Below are 19,754 nucleotides of genomic sequence, written 5' to 3'. Positions count from 1 at the left end.
ACATTATATTTTACATTAAATGACAGTTTTTAAGAAAATACATTCACACTCCATTTGTATTATGTTTAAATGAGCAATTGAGCAGGCTCTAATGGTCCTCCTACTCTCAGTTATTATGCTAATCCTGGCCCTAATTACCAGACTTCACCTCAGTGCTTAAAATAGAAACACAAGTTTTTTGCTTCATCATAGCTAAGTAATTGCTAATTGTACAATGTGGTTGCCATACCATAATGCCAGTATTCCCCTGTAACCCACTGGGCACAAACAAAGACTGTATAAAAAAGGTGGACACAGCTTTAGCATCAAACCTGCATTCTTCCTAACAGTCAGCAGGAAGCGACTTCTCTGGTTGCAAAGGGACGTTTGATTGTTTATCAAAACACAATATTGGTGGCCATTACTTTAAAAAGTTAATTCACAAATCCACCCCTTTTCATAGTCATGATGAAGAGGGGTCTGCATATCATACAGCACATAGCTAACCTCCAAAAAACCTCCAACAATGATGAGGTGATTAGGGCACGTGAGGAGGTGATGCTAGCAGCTGGTAATGTGTCACCCAAACAAAAACAAATGGCTTAAATGAGCATCACTGGAGCACAAAGGGTGGATGGAAACTATGATCTGCCGCCCCTCCCTGAGTCTGGTTCTGCTGAAGGTTTCTTCCTGTTAAAAGGGAGTTTTTCCTTCCCACTGTCGCCAAAGTGCTTGCTTGGGTTTTTCTCTGTGTGTATTATTGTACAGTCTACATTACAATATAAAGTGCCTTGAGATGACCGTTGTTGTGATTTGGCGTGTATAAATAAAATTGAATTGAATTGATACATCATGGAACTATAAGCAGCTGGAAATACATAAAACAACACCCCACGTGGCACTGTAACACTTTTGTGCAGCACCTCATCAGTTCAAAGGTTAAGTTACTTCAGCTATTGTTAAAATATTACTCAGTAGTTTTATACTTTTACATTTCCAGAGAAAAGCACCAGTGAGGTGACTTTTATGCTTAGGTTAGACTTATGCTGTGTCACTACTATTGCACTGTAATGGCGCTGCAGCCGGCACCTTGTTTCAATCGATTCACAATTTTGAATTAGACAGTATGTCGTTAATAGGGATGGGTATCGTTTAGGTTTTATCCGATACCAGTACCAAACCGGTACTTTTGAAACGGTGCCGGTGCTTAAACGGTGCTCGAACCGGTGCTTAAAGAATGGAGAACACAAACTTTGTCCAAAAACCTCTTATGTTTAGCTGTTTTTTTGTATAAAGATAACAATGTTAGCCTTTTCTGCAGCTATAGGGCATATATGGTGTCACTCTTGTCTGGAAGCAGTGCTTAAACAATGGAAAAAAAACACACAAACTTTGTCCAAAAACCTCTCGTTTAGCTGTTTTCCACTTTTTCTTTGGTCATTTTAGCCTTTTTTGGCCAGGGTGAAGGGAGTATCTGCTATCAAACAAGAAGACAGCCTCATGTAACTACAACGGTGTTTGCTAGTTCACCTTACATGCATTAATTTAATAACGTGGTTAGCGTACTCAGCGTAAATTACACACGAACAACATTAAGCTACTCACGCGGAGAAGAACGGCTGCTGCTGCCATCATCATCCGTCATCATTTCTGCTACACTGGCAGGGCTAGGGGCCAGGACTCTCCTCTTCGGGTTTTTGGGGGATGATGCTAACTCCGGGTCCGATAACAGGCACCACACCCGCAGTAGATGTGCACGGTGTGAGGTCTCGCAGCAAGCTATCAAATACGGCGCATTTCTCGGCTTTTAAAAAAACGCTATGCGTCGCCAGGTGTTTCATCGGATTCGAGGTGTTACCTCCTTTGCACAGTATCAGCTTAAAGCACTTGTTGCAGGCTGCTGAGTTTGCATCTTTTGCTGTTAAGTACAGCCAGACTGTAGACCGCTTCGCCTTGGGCATTTTTAATCTGCAGCTCTGCTCTAAAAGAACGTACGTACCTGGACCCGCCTACTACGCTTGCAAAGGTAAAATGATTGGCTGGAATCCAAAGTGTATGACATCTCAGGAAAAAAAAAGCACCGAAATAAAGCACCGAAATGTGCGCTGCTTTTCGGTCTGGTTGCCATCATGGCACCAGATACTGGTACCCACCCTAGTCGTTAATAGCAGTGGCTCACTGAAAGAGGAGAATGGAAACTGTCCTTCATTTTATTTGCACTAATAAATTCAGCTCCGTCGCAGCTGCGAGCATTGTTCATTGTTTTCTTCCACATCATTAATATCAGTGTTTCCTAGAAATATTGTGATATAATATTATAATTTATATATAATATATAATTTCAAGGCCAGATTGCCCACTCCTATTGTAGATGATGGACTTTATAGTGATACTTTTTCAAAATAAAACCCTCCAGTTCATCTTTGGATGTTTTAAGATTCTTTAAAGTGATGAGATTTTCAAAATAAGAGGCCCCAAACCAAGTTGGTCCATTTTAGTTACTCTGTAACTATTATCAGCTATCTACCTTAGCCAACTGGCTACATATGTTTAAATTAATAAATATACTACATATACAGCATTTATATTGATACATATATAGCAGGCCAGCAATGATCTCACCAGTTTCTGAAGAAAGAGTTAAAAGTGCGTTCCTTAAGCTGTTGTAGATAACTGTGAGGTGCATATTTAAAATGTGGACTGTGACCTGTTCAGCCTGCTCTTTTATTTCCTTATTTTAGTGTAGCTAAAGCAACATGTTACTTCTACTTCTAGTTATTAGATTATTCAGATGTGTTAGTTTTTGTCCTATTTGTGCTTTTTAAAAATATGTCTTACTTTCCCAATCTGTAATTAAATGGTCAATGCTATTCTGAAAATGTATGCTAGGTGGAAAAAAAAACAACTATCAAATACATAAATCAGAGTGATGGTATTCAAATGAACTGTTATTTTTAATTCATTTAACTTATACTTGACCTGATGGTTAAATTGCAGGCATCAGATAAAGTAAATGTATTGGTGAGAAAAAATGGTGTGATTGCTGTCAGCTGGTAATAATAAAAATAATAAACAAAGAAAAAGTCACGATTAGATACAAAAACGGAAACAAAAACAAGGACGTGCTGATTTTTTGTGGATTCTGGAAGATTTTCACATTTCAGTTTAGAAGTTTTCAAAGTTTTTGTCATCATCTGTTAAACTGATGTTTAATCTGTTAGACTCTTAATCTGGATCTTAAATTGTTTTTTTGTCAAGTCTGATGAGTAATTTTAAAAAATGAAATACAAATGAGCAATTTAAAATCATGGAGGTCAAAATGACAGCACTCGCCTGTTTTCCACACTGTAATATACAGCATATTGATTACACCCACACAGCCCGAGGTTCATCTCAGCCAATGGGATTCATTCTGCCCCCAGCTGGAGCTTTGCCTTGGGCAGCAGAGCTTCTGTCTTCTTCCAGCTTTCATTGATTTTAGGCTGAATTCCCTTACAGTGGCCGATGGCTGCAGCCACATCATCAGCATGCAGTGAGGAGGTCAAAGGTCAAATTGATGAAGTGACTCGAAAACAAAAGGAAAGGACAAGGAGACACGCGGGTCCTCTGCTCACGTGTGAAGCCCTCAGGGACAATCAATTATTGAGCGAGCCAACCAGAGCTCAGCCTGGCCTGTGTGTGTGTGTGTTTGCATCAAGCCTGCCTTCACTTCACACGTGTGTGGTTGCCAGGACAACACGTCCCTCGAAGGGAGAGAGAAGCATGTTTGATCAGGAAGCAACAGAGAAGCAGAGACAGACTGATTAACATCCTTTTTATCCTCAATCTTTGTTCAAATTCACATCTTTATGTCTTTTTAAATCTGATTATTGACACATTATTTTCTATTTCCTCATTTTTTTGAGTGTCCTGTCACCATAATTTGAATTTAAGAGAGACAAACTGCGCTCCCATCTGCTCCCACTTAATAGCAGCTTCTTCAATCTGCTCCATCAATCCTCTTCACCTCTTTCTCTCTAATTATCTTCAGTGTGCTTCCTGTGTCTTTCTCTTCTTCTATCATTCATCGTCAAATACAAGTCTAAGGTCAACACAAACAGAGACTGCAAGCTGAAAGAGAACTACCACGCAGTGAAATACAAGATGAATTCACTATGTTTCCACAGCAAATAAATACCTCATTGTGAACTTTTATCAACATAACCGGGATGATCAGAGATCATTCTGAACCTCAGCCTTTAAGGAACAGAAAATCCTCAAAGAAACTTGAAGCACCCATTCATTTCCTTTACTCTTGATGCAGAGCAGGGCTGTGGGTTCAGAATATAGTGAATATAAGTGTAACAGCCTGCAAACATAATCTCAGGACCATTATTTCTAAATTAGCTCATTGAGTGTTTCATTCATAACAATCTCACAAAAGACTTACGTTGCCACATTAACAGTTCAAATCTCTCAAATATTGCATTTAGATTTATGTAGAACAAGGAAAACGCAGAACTTACTCAATCTTTGTATTACTACTACTAACAATAATAATATAGTAACATAACTGCAAGGTACATGCAGGCACACACACAAGAAATATTTCAATACTTCCTTAGGTAGAGCAAACTATGAAAGATGACTATTTTTAGGCTCTTTGAGGAAATGCTTTGCTTCTGGTGCTGATCAAATACGGTTGCTAAGGAAGGCAGCCACTGTTTCCAACTGCTGAGATACTTTCTCTGGTACAACCAGACAGACAAACTTGACACTTTGTAGGCACATTAAACTGTGTTATCCTGTTCATTTAACACTGTCTATTACTGTTACAGATGGGCAGGACTGATAACATTTACTACACCTGATATCTTTTGATATGAAAATTTGGAAAACAACACTGAGGGCAGCATATAGACATAATGACTCTAAACCGTAACACTTAGTTGGATACTCAGCAGTATTGATACTAGGAGTGCCGTATTCACCTCATTCAGCTGATGCACAACTGACAGGTGCACAGCCCCTCCCCTCACTAGCAGCTGAACACATTCAACATTTTCATTTTACACAGCTATCATCGACATTAACCTGACCCATGATCACATGTTAATGTTAGCCACTTAAAATGATCAGAAAACAGTATTTATACAGCACATTTAATTTCATGTTAACTCAGTGTGCTAAACATAAAAGATAAAAACAACTGATGTGGGTCTACAACATGTAAATTGACTGATTCTTATATTGCGCTTTTCTACTCTCTTGGAGTACTCAAAGTGGTCTATACAACATGCCACATTCACCTTATCACACAAGCACTTTCTTTCTATGCTTAGTGCTTCCTAACTACATACACACATTCATACTCGGAGAGCAACTTGGCGTTAGTATTTCCAAGGATACTTGACATACAGACTGGAGGAGCCAGGAATCGAACCCACTAACCTTCCGATAAGTAGGGGACCTGCTCTACCCCCACATAGCTTATAACAGTAAACAAATCAATGAAAAGCACATGTGCACACACACTCTGTTATTAAGTGTGCAACTGTGAGAATAAAAAGGTTCCGAGTCTGTCAGTGGGCAGCTTGTTCCCAAGAACAGGACCACAGTAATTGAAAGCACTTTGAACACACTTAGATCCAACTCTAATAAAACAGTTCACAGACCTGCACCTGATGACCTGCAAAATCTAATCAGGTTATAGAAACTGAAGAAGTCAGAAATGTACTGAGGGACCAAACCACTGAGAGCTTTAGAATACAATAGCATATAAAAGAATAGCTTCATATAAATAGTTAGACAACAGGAATGAATAACAAAAAAGAGGAAGACACACATTAAAAGGACAAGTTACAAAGTGCCTAAATGTAGTGCAAAGGACTTGGTCCAAGTATAGAGTCTGTGTGGTAGTGGTCTGAGTGACTGTGGGTGGGCAGGAGTGGGGTGTGGGGGGATAGTGTTTGTTTACAGTCCGAATGGCCAGAGGAAGAAGCTGTTTGTGAGTCTGGAGGTGTGGGACCTGACTGACCTGAGGCACTGTCCGGAGGGCAGCGTGTCAAATATGCAGTGGGCAGAGGGCAGGGGTCACCTGTGATGGTGCTGGTTTTCCTGAGACAGGAGGATCTGGCCTCCAGGGTTGGCATAGGGCAGCCAGTGATTCTTTGGACAGTGTTAATTACCCTCTGCACAGCCTTCCTGTTCTCAGCTGTGGTCCCTGCGTACCAAACACAAGGCAGTAGGAGAGCATGCTCTCCACTGTGGAGCTGTAGAAGGCCAGCAGCAGCTTCCAGTCCAGGTTATTCTTCCTCAGGACACGAAGGAAGCGCTGCTGCTGGGCCTTCTTTACCAGGACATTGGTGTTGTGGGTCCAGGTGAGATCAGTGAAGATGAGGCAGAGAATCTATTATGAAATACTAAATGGATTTAAAGGTAGTACTGAACTGAAGGTCAAACTGAAGGTCAAATTTCCATGTATGCATAAGGACGACTGTATTCTGAATTACCTGTATGTATCAATACTGCTGCTAATAAGGATGTAATATGATAGTAGTTTATTATCAAGCCTATGCAGAACATGTTTCAACTGAAGAGCTCAAGGAAAGAAACATGGCAGAAAACAAAAAGGGGAGATGAAAAGATTACCTTTGAAGAAGCAGGTGGATTCACTGCTAATGAGTCTACTGCCACAAAGGAGTGAGGGAGCCTTTCATTACCTTTGTATTTTCATTTATATAAATTCCTGCCAAATTAAAGTCAACAAAGCCTATAACATTCTGTGGTCATGTTTCATATCGAAGGTTTACCTGTTGTAATTTTCATTCCCTAATCATCAACTATCAATCCCCGTGTCCCTTCACATTAAAAGTCTTCCAGAAACGACATCTCGGCAAAATTAAAGGGAAATAAAGCTGTCGATTCACAGGTTGATCTACGTTCCTACCATCACTTATGGTCATGAGCTCTGGCTAATCACTGAAAGAGTGAGAGTGCAGATGCAAGAGGCAGAAATGAGTTTCCTCTGAAGAGTGGCTGGGCTCTCCCTTTGATAAGATTGTAGTTTGGCTATCAGGAGGCCACTTGTTTTGCGAATCATTGTAACTAGCAAAAATAAACAAATGAAGATAAGTGCAATATTTTTGCACAATTGGAGCTAATGCAATGAAATCTCAATCTTATGTGTACTGTAATGGGTAAATTTGAATAACAATTAAGTATGCTTGTATCTAAAACATGCAAAATTACAACTACAATTGGAATTTGAGCATCATTGAGTGGCTTATAATGGCTATAACCATCAAAATCTGTAAAGTAGAAATAACTGGAGACACCTGTTAAATAAAACAACAAAATATTACTTTAAAATGCCACATTTCAAACAATTGGGAATACTAAATGAATAAAGGCAAATTCAGTGAAGGATAAGTTAAAAATCAGGGATGAAGATTTAAAACGTATGAAATTATTAAATGAAAGGCCTGTTTATGATCTACTTCCTCTTTGATCTTTTGTTTATTGTTCTTCCTCTTTTGTAGGTCTTTCTTTGACGTTTGTACAGCTGGATATCGATCTCTGTCCTCTCTCTCCCTCTCATGTTTTATTCACCCGTTTAGACCGAGGTGTCCCATTTCCTGCTTGGCGGCCATCTTGGTTGGTGGCACTGCGACTTGGCAGTTGCCTTCACACTGCCACTGCTTGCTTAGCTCAGCTCTAATTTTTCTTTTCCCATCTGTTAAAGCACACACACATGCTGGGATGTGTCCCAGATTCACGTCTCAGCAGGCAAAAAGTTCAAATCAAGTTTTAATGTTCCCAATTCTCGCGTGTGATTGGCTCACACACCCCATGAGCAAGGAGTGGAAAACACAAAGGTTTTTTTTATGCTCTCCATTTGAAAAATTTTCTGCTTGCAAGGTTTCTGTCACAGATAAGACGAGCCTGGTCAAATGAGGTGAGCAGATTGTTGTTAAAGCTGTCGCAACATATGACTCATCTGTTGAGCTCTGCCTAATTCACTTTGCTCTACAATCTCACCTCAATTATAACTAAAAATTTATATGTTAACCTTTTAATCTAATTTTTGCCTGGAGGCTATCCCATCCATTGTAATCTGGTATATACAGATTTAGAATCACAAGCTAGCCTCACGTGCATGGACTGTGGTTGGAAGCTGGAGTATCAGACAAGAATCCATGCAGGCACAGGGAGAACCTAAAACCTCCATCCTGGATTTGAACCCTTGACCTACTTGTTGTGAGGCAACAAGATCCACAACACCAACGCTGGAGTACCAAAACCTGCAGTTTCTTCTAACAGCTACTTGACAATGGCTCCAAAAGTGAGTCAATACCAGTTGACTCCTGTTAGAGCAGAAATAAATGTGTTTACAACCTCATACAGTTTTACTCTCTTAAGCTAGTTTTGCTCTCTGTCTGACATAAACCATGGCTGTGAACTAGATCATGGTTAACCATAACAAATGAATGGAGGATGTGGATTTTCACCACTGTATCAACCCCTGCAGTTAATTATGCTAATCAGTTTCTGTGAGTTAAATTCTGGCATTTTATTAGTAATTTTTTTTTTTTAAGATATCTGTGTCTATGGCGAATAACTAATATTTCTGGGTGTGCCTCTAGTGGCCAGTGGATGAATTGCATATTTTGTCCTTTATTTTTCTTACACAACATTAACTTGACATTCCTGAAATGAGACAGAAGCTGAAAATAAACAAACACATAAGTCCTAATTTCATAATAATGTGCTACGTCTTTTAATTTTCTGAGTTCAGACTTTCCTCAGTGTGTTATTTCTCCTATTGAATTAGATTTTTCCAACCTGCTATTACTTAGTAAAGCAGCACACTGTATTGCCGCGCTGCTGCATGTAATCACGGGTTATTATCGCTCACCTCTGCAGCTCAGCATCTACCCTGTCGTTCAGACTCGGCTCTCTCTGCTTTGTGCTTGTGTGTTTGCACTCTGCCTGCTACATCCATGAATAAACCATGGCCGTGAACGACATCACAGCAGTCAGAGTGTCGATGGTTAATCAGCACCAGAGAGATGACAAATCGGGTTTATATTTCAGTTTACACACAGAGAGAAACTCATAGATACAGGCAGACAGACAGTCCCTCTTTTCTGGTTTCCAGAGTTACGGGTCTCTGACGTCTCGTGCTGCCTGCTGCCCCCTCACTTTCCAATAACGTCTACTGGTGATTCACAGATCTATTTCAGGCCTCGCTACCTGCCTGCTAGCCGTCGACATCTCACCTCAAAGATCCGTCGCCACCTCAAATCAAATGGGAAATTCATATGTGACAAGTCAAAGGTGTTTTTAAAGAAACACCTGTAGAATCTGGATTTATAACTGAGACAATACCTCATTCATACACTTAGCTTGTGATCCACCATACATAGCAACACAACATGACAAGTTCATTCATGATTTTAGTTTATTTTGACTCAGCCTGCTTCTGAAAATAGTCACTACGGCACCAAATGTCAATAAATCTGCCACTGAAATAGTCCCGAACAAGGATAATACTCAGCTTTATTCCAGAAATAAAACTGTATATTTACAAGTCATTTTAAAAGATTTCCATGTTGAATAGAACAGAGAGTCCAATCTGAAATTACTGGGAGCTAAACTCAACACATACTGATGCTTCTGCTCCTTTTCTATGTAGCAACACCAGATTTATCTTTTAAGTTTCCCTTTAATCCTCTGCTTCCATTTTTAATTGTTTGCCTCCTTTAAAATGTTTTAGGTTCATAGAATTGTTCTCCATCCAGAGTTTCATCAGCATTGTTCTTATTTAGCAGTTACTATCTCTGAGTTGTAACATCTGTACACTACACTAATATTAAAGTACTAGCTTACACAGTCTCTTAATCTTGAATTTAGGTATTTTCCAGTCCCACTGCCACAGATGCCAGATTTTTCTTTCAACATTTATGAAAGAACAGGTTGTTCTTAAGCGCTCACCGAATTCAACTCTGGTACTGTAACAGGATGCCACAGTTGCAACCAGTCAGTCTGTGAAATTTCTTCCCTTAGATATACCACGCTCAACTCTAAATGGTGTTACAGTGGTCCTTCGCTATAATACAGTTCACCTTTCGCAGCCTTGCTGTTTCGCATTTTTGGAAGGTTTTTGTGTGTGTGTGTTTATAGCCCATTGTGTTCTGCATCCTAATTGGTTGTAGACCACTGTCAATCAATCTCGTGCCTTGTCTCCTGTACAGGACAGAATGTATTCAGCTTGTCAAATTTACAAATTTGACAAGCTGAATTACAAAATCTTTGATCACTATCAGTGTGACTTTGAAGTGCTGTACTGTATGTTTGTAAGTTTTCTCAAAAAGACACAACAATGTCGATGAAACATTTTGCACCATCAAAGCCAACCGCCGGTGCCTTTGGGTTCATTCTATCTCTGGACTTATTTTTCTACGAAGGTTTGAACTTTGAGAGTGTTTAAACAAGAGTGAAAAGTGTGAAAATGTTTGTGCCTGTCGGAGAAAAGTGTATAAAGTGTGTAGTGAGGGGTTTTACAGCCTTGAAACATCTATAATAATTGTAAAAAATAAAGTTCGCTACTTCGCAGATTTTACCTATTGCGGGTTATAGAACGTAACTCCAGTGATAAACGAGGGACAACTGAACTGCAAAACAGAAGTGTTTAGGAGCCACAGCAGCTCATTCACAAAGTGGCAGGTCATGTAAAGTTATAGAGCACAGTTGCTGAGTGCTGAGGAGCGTTATGTATAAAAGTCAACAACACTCTGCTGAGTCAGTGACTCTGGACTTCCAAACTTTCTTTGGCATTAAAATCAGCGCAGAAGCTGTGCTCTGGGAGCTTCACTGTGCTGGTTTCTATGGCTGGAAGCCTGACATCGCCACACACAATGCCAAGCCCTGGATGGAGTTGTGGAAGGCATGCCACTGCTGTTCTCTGCAGCAGTGGAAATGAGGAGTCATGTTTCTTTATAGAGCAATCATCTGACGAGTCTGATGAATGTGTTTGGCGAATGCCAGGAGAACGTGCCTTAAGGTTTAGTTCCAGTCAAAGGAAATCTTAATTCTTTAGCTTACCAAGACAAGATGGCCAATTCTAAGCTTCCGACTTTGTGGGAACAGTTTGGGGAAAACCCCTTTTCTGTTTCAGAGTGACTGTGACCAAGTGACACAGCAAGGTCCATAAAAGCATGGTTGGATGAGTTTGACGTGGAAGAACTTAAATGGCCCTCACAGAGTCCTGACCTTAACCCCATTGAACACCTCGGGGGGGCTGTGGCTCAGGAGGTAGAGCAGCTCATTTACTAATTGGAAGGTTGATGGTTTGCTGGCTGCACCATTCTGCTGGCCAGAGCATCCTTAGGCAAGATACTGAATCCAGACTCATTTCTGCTGTGTTCATTGGACTGTGAATGTTAGATAGCAAGCACTTTGACGTAGAAAAAAAGTGCTTGTATGAATGTGTATGTGAATGGAAGAATAAAATATGTTGAATGCTCAGGTAGAGTAGAAAAGAACTATACAAGAACCAGCCCTTTCAGTTTTGGATGAACTAGAACGAACAATGAATGCTTTGGGAGATTGAGATCCAGGCGCTCGTATCCAACATCAGTGTCTGACCTTACAAATGCTCTTCTGGATAAGTGGGCACACTCCAAAATATTGTGGAAAGCTTGATGGGATACCATAAGAGCTACTGTAAGTGTAATGTGTAGAATAGTTTTGTCCATACAGTGTATTTATACCCTCACAGAGAATCATGTATAAGAAGATCACTTTTTACTTTGCACACATCTTTACAGCCTGCTTAGACATCTGAAAGGTGAAAAACAGCCTTCGATAAATGAGTATGACACGAGTACCAATCCAGAACCAGCCGAGCCAGCCGTTCGTCTCTTTTGGATAGACTGTGCCACATAAAAACAGAGCCTGACTGCCTTTGGTGCACCAGTTTCAGAGTTAACGCTGTCCTCTGGAGCTGTCTGAATCTGCAGGACGCCCTCCGTCTCTGTTGCTGTACTTTTTATTTTTGGTTTTTGCTCTGCTCTGCTGCAGTGACCCAGTTTCCCCCTCAGGGATCAATAAACATCATCTTCTCTCTTTATCAGCACCAGCAAACGCAACGAATGTGTAGGAATTTGTCCCGATGACAGACGAGACGGAAAGCAAACATGGACAACATCGATCGGCTGTTTTTGTTCCTCTCTCTCTTCCTCCTATTTTATTTTTTACACTTTTTAATGACATCAGTGAAGCCCTCGGGGTCAGATTACTGCATGAAAATGTCATATTAATAACATTTTCATTGATTTTGACTCTCTTTAAGAACAGTGGAAGGCCCAGACAAGCACAGACAAACATTAATTTACCAAAGAAGAGCAAAGATAAGAGTAATTTGTGTGTCACAACTTTATTTCCTCTTCTTTCCTCTCTGGTAATCGTCTGTGATGTCTCCAATTTATGAACCTTAACAGCGCGTGACTATCCAAGTGTTTATAGCACCACTACCAGCTACAGCAGTAAAAGTGTCTTACAGTGACTCTCTGCAGACACTTAGCTGTTAATATTTCTTGCAAAATAATCAGAATAAGAGCTGTTTTAATAAGTATAGGAGCAGCAGGGGCATCAGCTGCATTAGTAAGAGTGGTAAAAGCAGCACAGTAAGAGAGGAAGTCCTTTTAATTTATAGACAAGTGAGAAGTTGTTTGACCACTTTGAGTAAGACTAGAAATGCACTGTGCAACTGTGGTCTTTCCCCAAGCACATATAAAAAAAATACTAATTGGTACTATGCATAGAAATTCTGCAACATTTTTCACAAAGTCCATTTTTGTAGTGTGCAACACTGTCAGTGGAGGTTAAAGACTGGCCTCTGAAAGGTACAAACCACAAGCATTCAATGAAAAGGGGAAGCGCTCCAGTGACAAGCACACGCTAAGCAATTTGTTGTTCAGCTTGTTTCCCGATGACACTTTGACTAGAGGAGCTGGGTTATTAAAACTCCGACCTTCCAGCTTCACCTCCTGAGCCTCAATCGACCCGTACAACTGAAGGTACAACTGGATACTCGGGTTTGTTGACCTGCTCCTGCCGTCATCCTGCTGCGAGATCGCCAATAATCAATAACCAACCACTGTCCCTGAGGAGGGCTGTGGAGGAGGGTTAAGTGTACTTGTTAATTAAACTGTAATTTAAAGTCAAACCAGATTAAAAAACAAACCACACTTCCTTCTGTTTTCTCTAACTCTGGATCAATGAAGACACTCTACACACATTCATTAATGTCAAAGAGGAAACAGTACGAGCCCAGGTCTGCAGGGATTGTTTGAATGGACACGTGTTGACATGAATGGTATCAAGGCACATTGAATCTGGAATCTTGAACTAAAATAATTAATCTAACAATTCTGAGAACAGGAAATTAATGCATTCATAATAACAAGCTGAAAAAAAAAACCCCACAGTTACTTGAGAGCTAATGGCAAATCAATCTGACCATCTTTGCTCCCCGAGATCTGTATCCCGCAACACAACCTTATAATTTGCTTTACTTTCACAGGGTCAAACGCTTTATTGCAAGGATTCTACAATAATACAGAGAAAACAGAGAAAAACCCAAACAATCACATCGGCCCCTTTGACCAAATGCTGTGGTGACAGTAGGAAAGAAAAACTCCCTTTTAACAGGAAGAACCCTCCAGCTGAACCAGGTGCAGGGAGGAACAGCTGTGACTAGTTGGAGGTGAAGGGAAGAAGATTGTGCCCCAACCTTAAACGTGGTGTAGTTATCAGCAAGCTTGGCAAGCTTATGAGCAAGCCCCACCAATAAATGAACAATAATAATAACTACAGATTAATAAAATACTAGAACTGATGGTGTGAACCACACAGTGGAGGAGATTTGTTATGTAATTCCATTAAAATGGCACCAACAGCACAGATATAGTGGAGAGGTCCACTTCCGCGATTTAATTAGTTCAGGTGAGCTAGCTGTCAATTAAGAGCCCCGCCCTGTTCTTCAGTTTCCAAATGTAGGAGCTACGGAAGCACAGTTGTTATGAAAGTGAAACCATCCACAGGGGCTAACATGGTTTTTGTAACCAGGCTCTAAACATAGACACAGCCTCAAGTGGAGGCTTGTTGCTTGGGCTCTAGGGCTGCAGCTATCGTTTATTTTAGCAATCAAGTAATCTATTTATTATTCCATCAATTAATCAAGTAATCAAATGAAAAATATTTTTTGTCTTATTAATGAGCAATTGTAAATATTCAAGAGAGAAAAAACTGGTCTTTCAAAATGAACTGCTTATTGGTTTCCATTTTAGAAATTGCAATTTTTAAACATCCAACCAACATCTGTCAAAAAACAAAATAACTAAACCCTTTGACTGTATTTACGCACGATATTATTTTTTTATTTTTTTAAAGAAAACATTTTCTTGAATGGAAAAATATTAAAAAAAATCTCAAGTACAGTCAAAGGTCAAATTAAATATAATAAGATAAATAAACAATCTGAACTAAGACATAAAAATTTACCTTTACTCTGTCTTTTTTTAAGGTTTTCTGACATTAATTGAATTTTATTTCAGTTTTATTTAGCGGCAAATCACAACAACATTCACCTTAAGGCGACTTATATTGTAAGGTAGACCGTACAATAATACATACAGAAAAAAAAAAAACAATCATATGAGCCCCTATTAGCAAGCACTTTGGTGAAAGTGGGAAGGTAAAACTCCCTTTTAATGGGAGGCAACTTTTTTGTGCTGCTGAAAAATGGTGTAGATGTTAATCATTAATAATAATTCAGTGTCCAATTTGATATTGTTTCACTTTCAATCTGAAAAATGTTACGAAAGCCTTGCAATTAATACACCCTATGCCCTTCTTAGACTCAACCCTGTTCGCTTCCATGTAAAACAGGACAGCTGCTGTCAGCCTTCAGCAAGCTGTCTAATTAAACCAGTGTGACTAAGTTAACAGTTTTGTATATTTTAATACAACTTCTGGAGGCTTACTGCTGATTTTCCTCAGCATAAAACAAACGGTGGTGAATGGAGCAGTAAAAAGTTTGCTTTTCTTCATGTTGGAGTTTGTTGATCAGGTGCTTTAATGAAGGACTGAAAATGTAAAAGGTGAGTGCAGGAACAGCGCTGATGTTTTGGATGTTTTCTTTCACTCGGCCTGAAATTTGGGGCACTGTGGCCTTGATGTTGTTTAACTTTTTAATCACACGCTACTCCTAAATACATTGCAGATCTGTTTTTAGTCTCAAATGTAGGTGAAACACTCTAGTTTACATAGTTTATTACATCAGGGTGCAACAGAGCCATGCGTAAAACTAAGCACTGAAGCAAAGAATTTGGGTCAAGAATTTATTTAATCAAATTACTTGATGAATAATTGCAGCCCTAACAAACTTCAATATAAGGAACCCGAGTCCCCCCCTCCTCCTGTCCCTTACTATTTTTCGCACACATGACCATTCAGCTCAAAGTCCTGCCACTTTTCCATCTGCAGCCTCACAGAGCTGCCAGCATGACCGACATCACTCCACAGCCGACATGATGAGCGAGGAACCCTGTGGGGAGGAGGCCGGACGGACAGACGCCGGGTCATACAGGTTCTGTCTGTTTGTGCTTCACTCTTTGTATTCATCTCACATTCAGATTCAACCACCAGAAAACAGGCTGAAAGGTTAGGTTAAAGCGGTTCCCCCAAAAGCCTCCAAACAAAAACATGTCAGCAAGTGTTAAAAATAAATCCTAATTATTAATGAGACTGAAATCTGAGCCTGAGTTATGATTACGCTGTAATGATGGACAGATGATAGAGGGCGGTAGGAGGTGGATGTGAAGTGGAAAATGAAAAATGGAGGCATGATGATTGGAAAAAAAGAAAAAAGATTAAACAGAAGGATCGATGGTGAAGAAATCTAGGAGCAGAGGATGAGTGTAGGAGGAAGAAAGAATAAAGAAAACATGGATTAAAATGATCATCAGAGGGTGGATGAGGGGATGTTAAAAGACAGAAAAATAGCACAAGGAGGGGGAGAAGTGAGAAGAGATGGAGGAACGTCTCAAAGAACAGGAGGATGAGGAAGAGTGGAGGAAAAGATGAAGGGAGATAGAGGGAAAATGATGAAGGGAGGACTGAAAAACAGATTTAAAAGTAAAAAGAAGAAAAAGAAGCAGAGGGGATGTTCAGGTGTCTAAAGCTAAAAGATGTTGGGTTGGTAATGGATGGATGAAAAGAAAAAGAAGCATGTGGAGAAGGAGACAGGATGGGAAGATGGGAAAGATGGAGTGATAGAGGGATTGGAGCAAGAAGAAAAAGATGGAGGTATAGGAAGGAAAACAGGGTGGATGGAGGGATGGATAAGAAAGAAGCGTGTGGATGGAAGGAAACAGAGGACAGATCAGGAGAAGGAGGTGATGAAAGAGGCACAGAGGGAAAAGGAGGGATGGGTGGAGGGATGGGTGGAGATATGATGGCGTGAAAGATGGAAAAGATGATAGAAGGAGGACAAGAAGGAGAAAGATGAAGCAGCGTTATAGAGGAGGGATGGATAACAATAACACGAAGAGGCGAAGAAAGTGTGGAGGAAGAATGGAAGGATGAAGGAGAAGGAAGAGGATGATGATGATGAAGGAAGTTTGTATTTTAGAGGTATATAGACTTTTAAAAAGGATGAAGGAAGATGAAGAGGATGGAGAGATGGCGGAAGAAGAAGAAGATGGAGGGATGTGAAGGAGGAAGGAGGGAATTCCCTGTTGCGTGGATCAACAGCCAATCAGCTGCACACACACACTTTCAGCTCACACAGTGTTACATAACATTACATGCAAACCTCTCAGTGTGTGTGTGTTTGAGGGGGGCATACCCCGCTTTTAATTCACACAAAACATCGCGAGAAATCTGAATATTTTACACACAAATCTCGTTTTTATCTGAGGAAAATAATCAGACAATTCTTTACACAAAAACAAATTTAAAAACCATCTGAATGAGGTAAAATGTAGATTTTTAATACTAACTCGCAGCTTTTAACGGAATAAACGTGATTTCATTAAAGACTAAACGTGTTTTTGTTGATATGAGTGGATTTATGTGCAACCACAGGTCCACAGGTTTGTTTGTTTTTTTCCGCAGAGAAATTTACAGACACGTGAAGGGAAACAGGAAGCGGGTCTCTCGCTTCTTCTTACCTGGGTGGCTTTATGGAACTGCTTCTTCAACCCCGCGACAGACATCACTTCAGCGGCGGAGGCAGCAACCACAGAGAAACGGTGTGTGAAATATTTATGTGAAAGCTGCACGGACAGCACGGAGCCTGGGACGGGAGCGAGGTGGAGCCCGAAGAGACGGCGGTAAATCCTCCGGTTCGCTTTAAAGTCGGTACTGTCCGCTTATTGTGGAGGAAAATGTGGTGGAAACGCGAGCCGCTGATCGCCAAACCAAACCCAGCTGGATCTATTTTCAGTCAGAGAGAGAGAGAGGAGGAGAGGAGGAAGAGGAAGGGCAAAGATCCTCTAATGAGAAAATGGATCACACCAGCCTCTTCATGCTGGCACAAAAACTCATTTCATATTTATGATCTTATTCTTTTGCCCTTTTCGTATTTGTCCACCAGTGATGTGATGTGTGATGTGCTTATAAACCAGGATGTCCAGCTCTCAGTTTATGGCTCATGGGAAACTTTCTCCATTCAATCACATGCTTGATGAGACCAAAACTAAAAGCTGGACTTCAATGGGAAAACAAGCTTGTTTAGTCTCAACATAAAGTTCAGCCAGAGCCCAGCATACAGCTTATGTGTTTGATTTGGCAGATGTGCACAGATGTGTCAGTGTGACATCATGAAGAGGTTTAGCAGTGAAGCAGACTAACGGAAGCTGGAGTTTTACGTTCATTAAATGGACCCAGAGGTGCCATTCCAAAGTGAGACATTTACATAAGTTCACACTGTGGCGCAGCAGCTGCAGCTACAGTTACTACTGCATTATTCAGAGAGGATCACTGTAAGTCAGTATATCTGTTTCTCTACACCTAAGACAGGTGAGCTGTCACTCACAGTCACAGTTTGAATAAGAAATTATTTCTTACACATCGGCTGACTTGATGTGTTTTTATTTTAACAGTTTTTTCTTTTGTTTTTTTTGTTTTTTGTTTTTTTTTTTTGTTTTTAGCATTCACAGTAGTGGTTATTATTAATATTGTGTGGATCTTAAATATTGTGACCTCTCTAGTCACTTAAATTTTGTGGTATTTATGTGAAACCTTCAACTTCTAGAGCTTTTTCTGGGCACGCCAAACTAGGAGGAGACCCTCCAAGATATGGGGATGCTTCTCAAGATCTCCCACAAGAACATCAGGAATAATTAAAATCATCAAAATCTGAATATTTTATTAATCCCTAAAGAAATTATCTATCTATCTATCTATCTATCTATCTATCTATCTATCTATCTATCTATCTATCTATCTATCTATCTATCTATCTATCTTATTCAGCAACTATAAACATTTTTTCTGAGCCCCACAGGCAGCAGATTTTAAGATGATCTGAGGTGTTTTACTCTGTTTTGTTTTTTCTCCTCTCCTCTGGATTATTTAAAGGGCCAGTTCACCCAAATGTTTACACTGTCTGACAGCCCTATCAGTTTCTTATAAATGAACCTGACTTGGCTGTGGGCATGGTGGGTAATTAATGCAGCCTCTCTACTTTATTTGAGCATTAGCACTGATGATTTAAGGTCCAGTGTGTCCTCTACCAAAGGAGGTAATAAAGGGAGTTTGTTTCCTGAGTATTTAGAGAATATACTGCCACAGAGGTGCTTTGGGGACAGTTTAATGGGTTAGGAACCTTTCTAAGAAGAAATGAGTGTTTGGCTGCAGCCAGAAACAAAGAAACACAGAACACATGGGGAAGACATAAAGACCTAGCAATACAAGAAAGAAGAAATACCATCAAACAGTGACCAAAACTCAAATATCAGACAGGAAACAAAACCACAGAAGTAATATTTGCTCTGAAATTTTAATTATCTCTCCTGACAAACAACACTAATATCTGAGCAACAAAACAAAACAAAACAAAACAAAACACCATGGAGACTTACTGAACTCAGGGGGAAACAAAAAAGAAGCAGTTGTAAGAACTCAGAAAATGTTGCTGTGATCAAAAAGAGCTTTTGCGGATGTTTGATGAAGTTTCTGGAATCCCTGCACAAGTTAATCTCGCGTTCATGGTTTTGATTTCTGTCCTCGAAGCCTCCATCTTTCATACGAAAACGATCTTCGGCGGGGAGGGGAGCCTCACGTTATTTGAGTGACGTCAGCACGTCGGCCTTCGCCACCTACGAGCGATCCCCGCGACGCCCCCCTGAGCACGAGACACCCGCGCGGGCTCGTGCTGCTTGTTGGAGACGAATAATAATGATGTCACGATGCTCGTGCGACCTCAGTGCGCTGGCAGGATACGAAACTACATCTGGATGAGAATAGAGAAGAGGAGGAGGAGATTTTGGGGTGTTTGCGTTTCAGCACCAGGGACAGCGCTTTAGGGGGTCCAATGGTGCGTTCAAACACTACTGGGAACTATCACATTTCATCAAAACAGGAGGGAAAAATGATTTGAAAGCTGAAAGCTTGTGTTAAATGAGCTGTTAGCAGATAAACGCAGATTAAGGACAGCAATATGAAAACTTTTCATAAAAACGGTGATGTCTCACACATCTTTTCTTTTTCATTTCAGTAGCGAC

General features: G+C 40.2%; 1 protein-coding gene across 1 annotated transcript in view; it reads right to left on the bottom strand.

Annotated features, from left to right (window-relative positions):
* The window catches only part of LOC146390239 (endophilin-A1-like), a 58,453-nt gene extending 40,945 nt beyond the window's left edge, over positions 1–17,508 (bottom strand). Inside the window, exon 1 of the mRNA XM_084923290.1 lies at positions 17,199–17,508. Within this exon, the coding sequence (XP_084779416.1) occupies positions 17,199–17,243 (45 nt within the window). The 5' untranslated portion in view covers positions 17,244–17,508. The remainder of the gene's footprint in view (positions 1–17,198) is intronic.
* Positions 17,509–19,754: the final 2,246 nt, after the last annotated feature.

This window comes from Perissodus microlepis, chromosome 3 (genome assembly GCF_051167445.1).
Source record: "Perissodus microlepis isolate ML-2025 ecotype Zambia chromosome 3, ASM5116744v1, whole genome shotgun sequence".
NCBI lineage: Eukaryota > Metazoa > Chordata > Actinopteri > Cichliformes > Cichlidae > Perissodus > Perissodus microlepis.
This window is presented reverse-complemented; position numbering and strand designations above follow the sequence as displayed.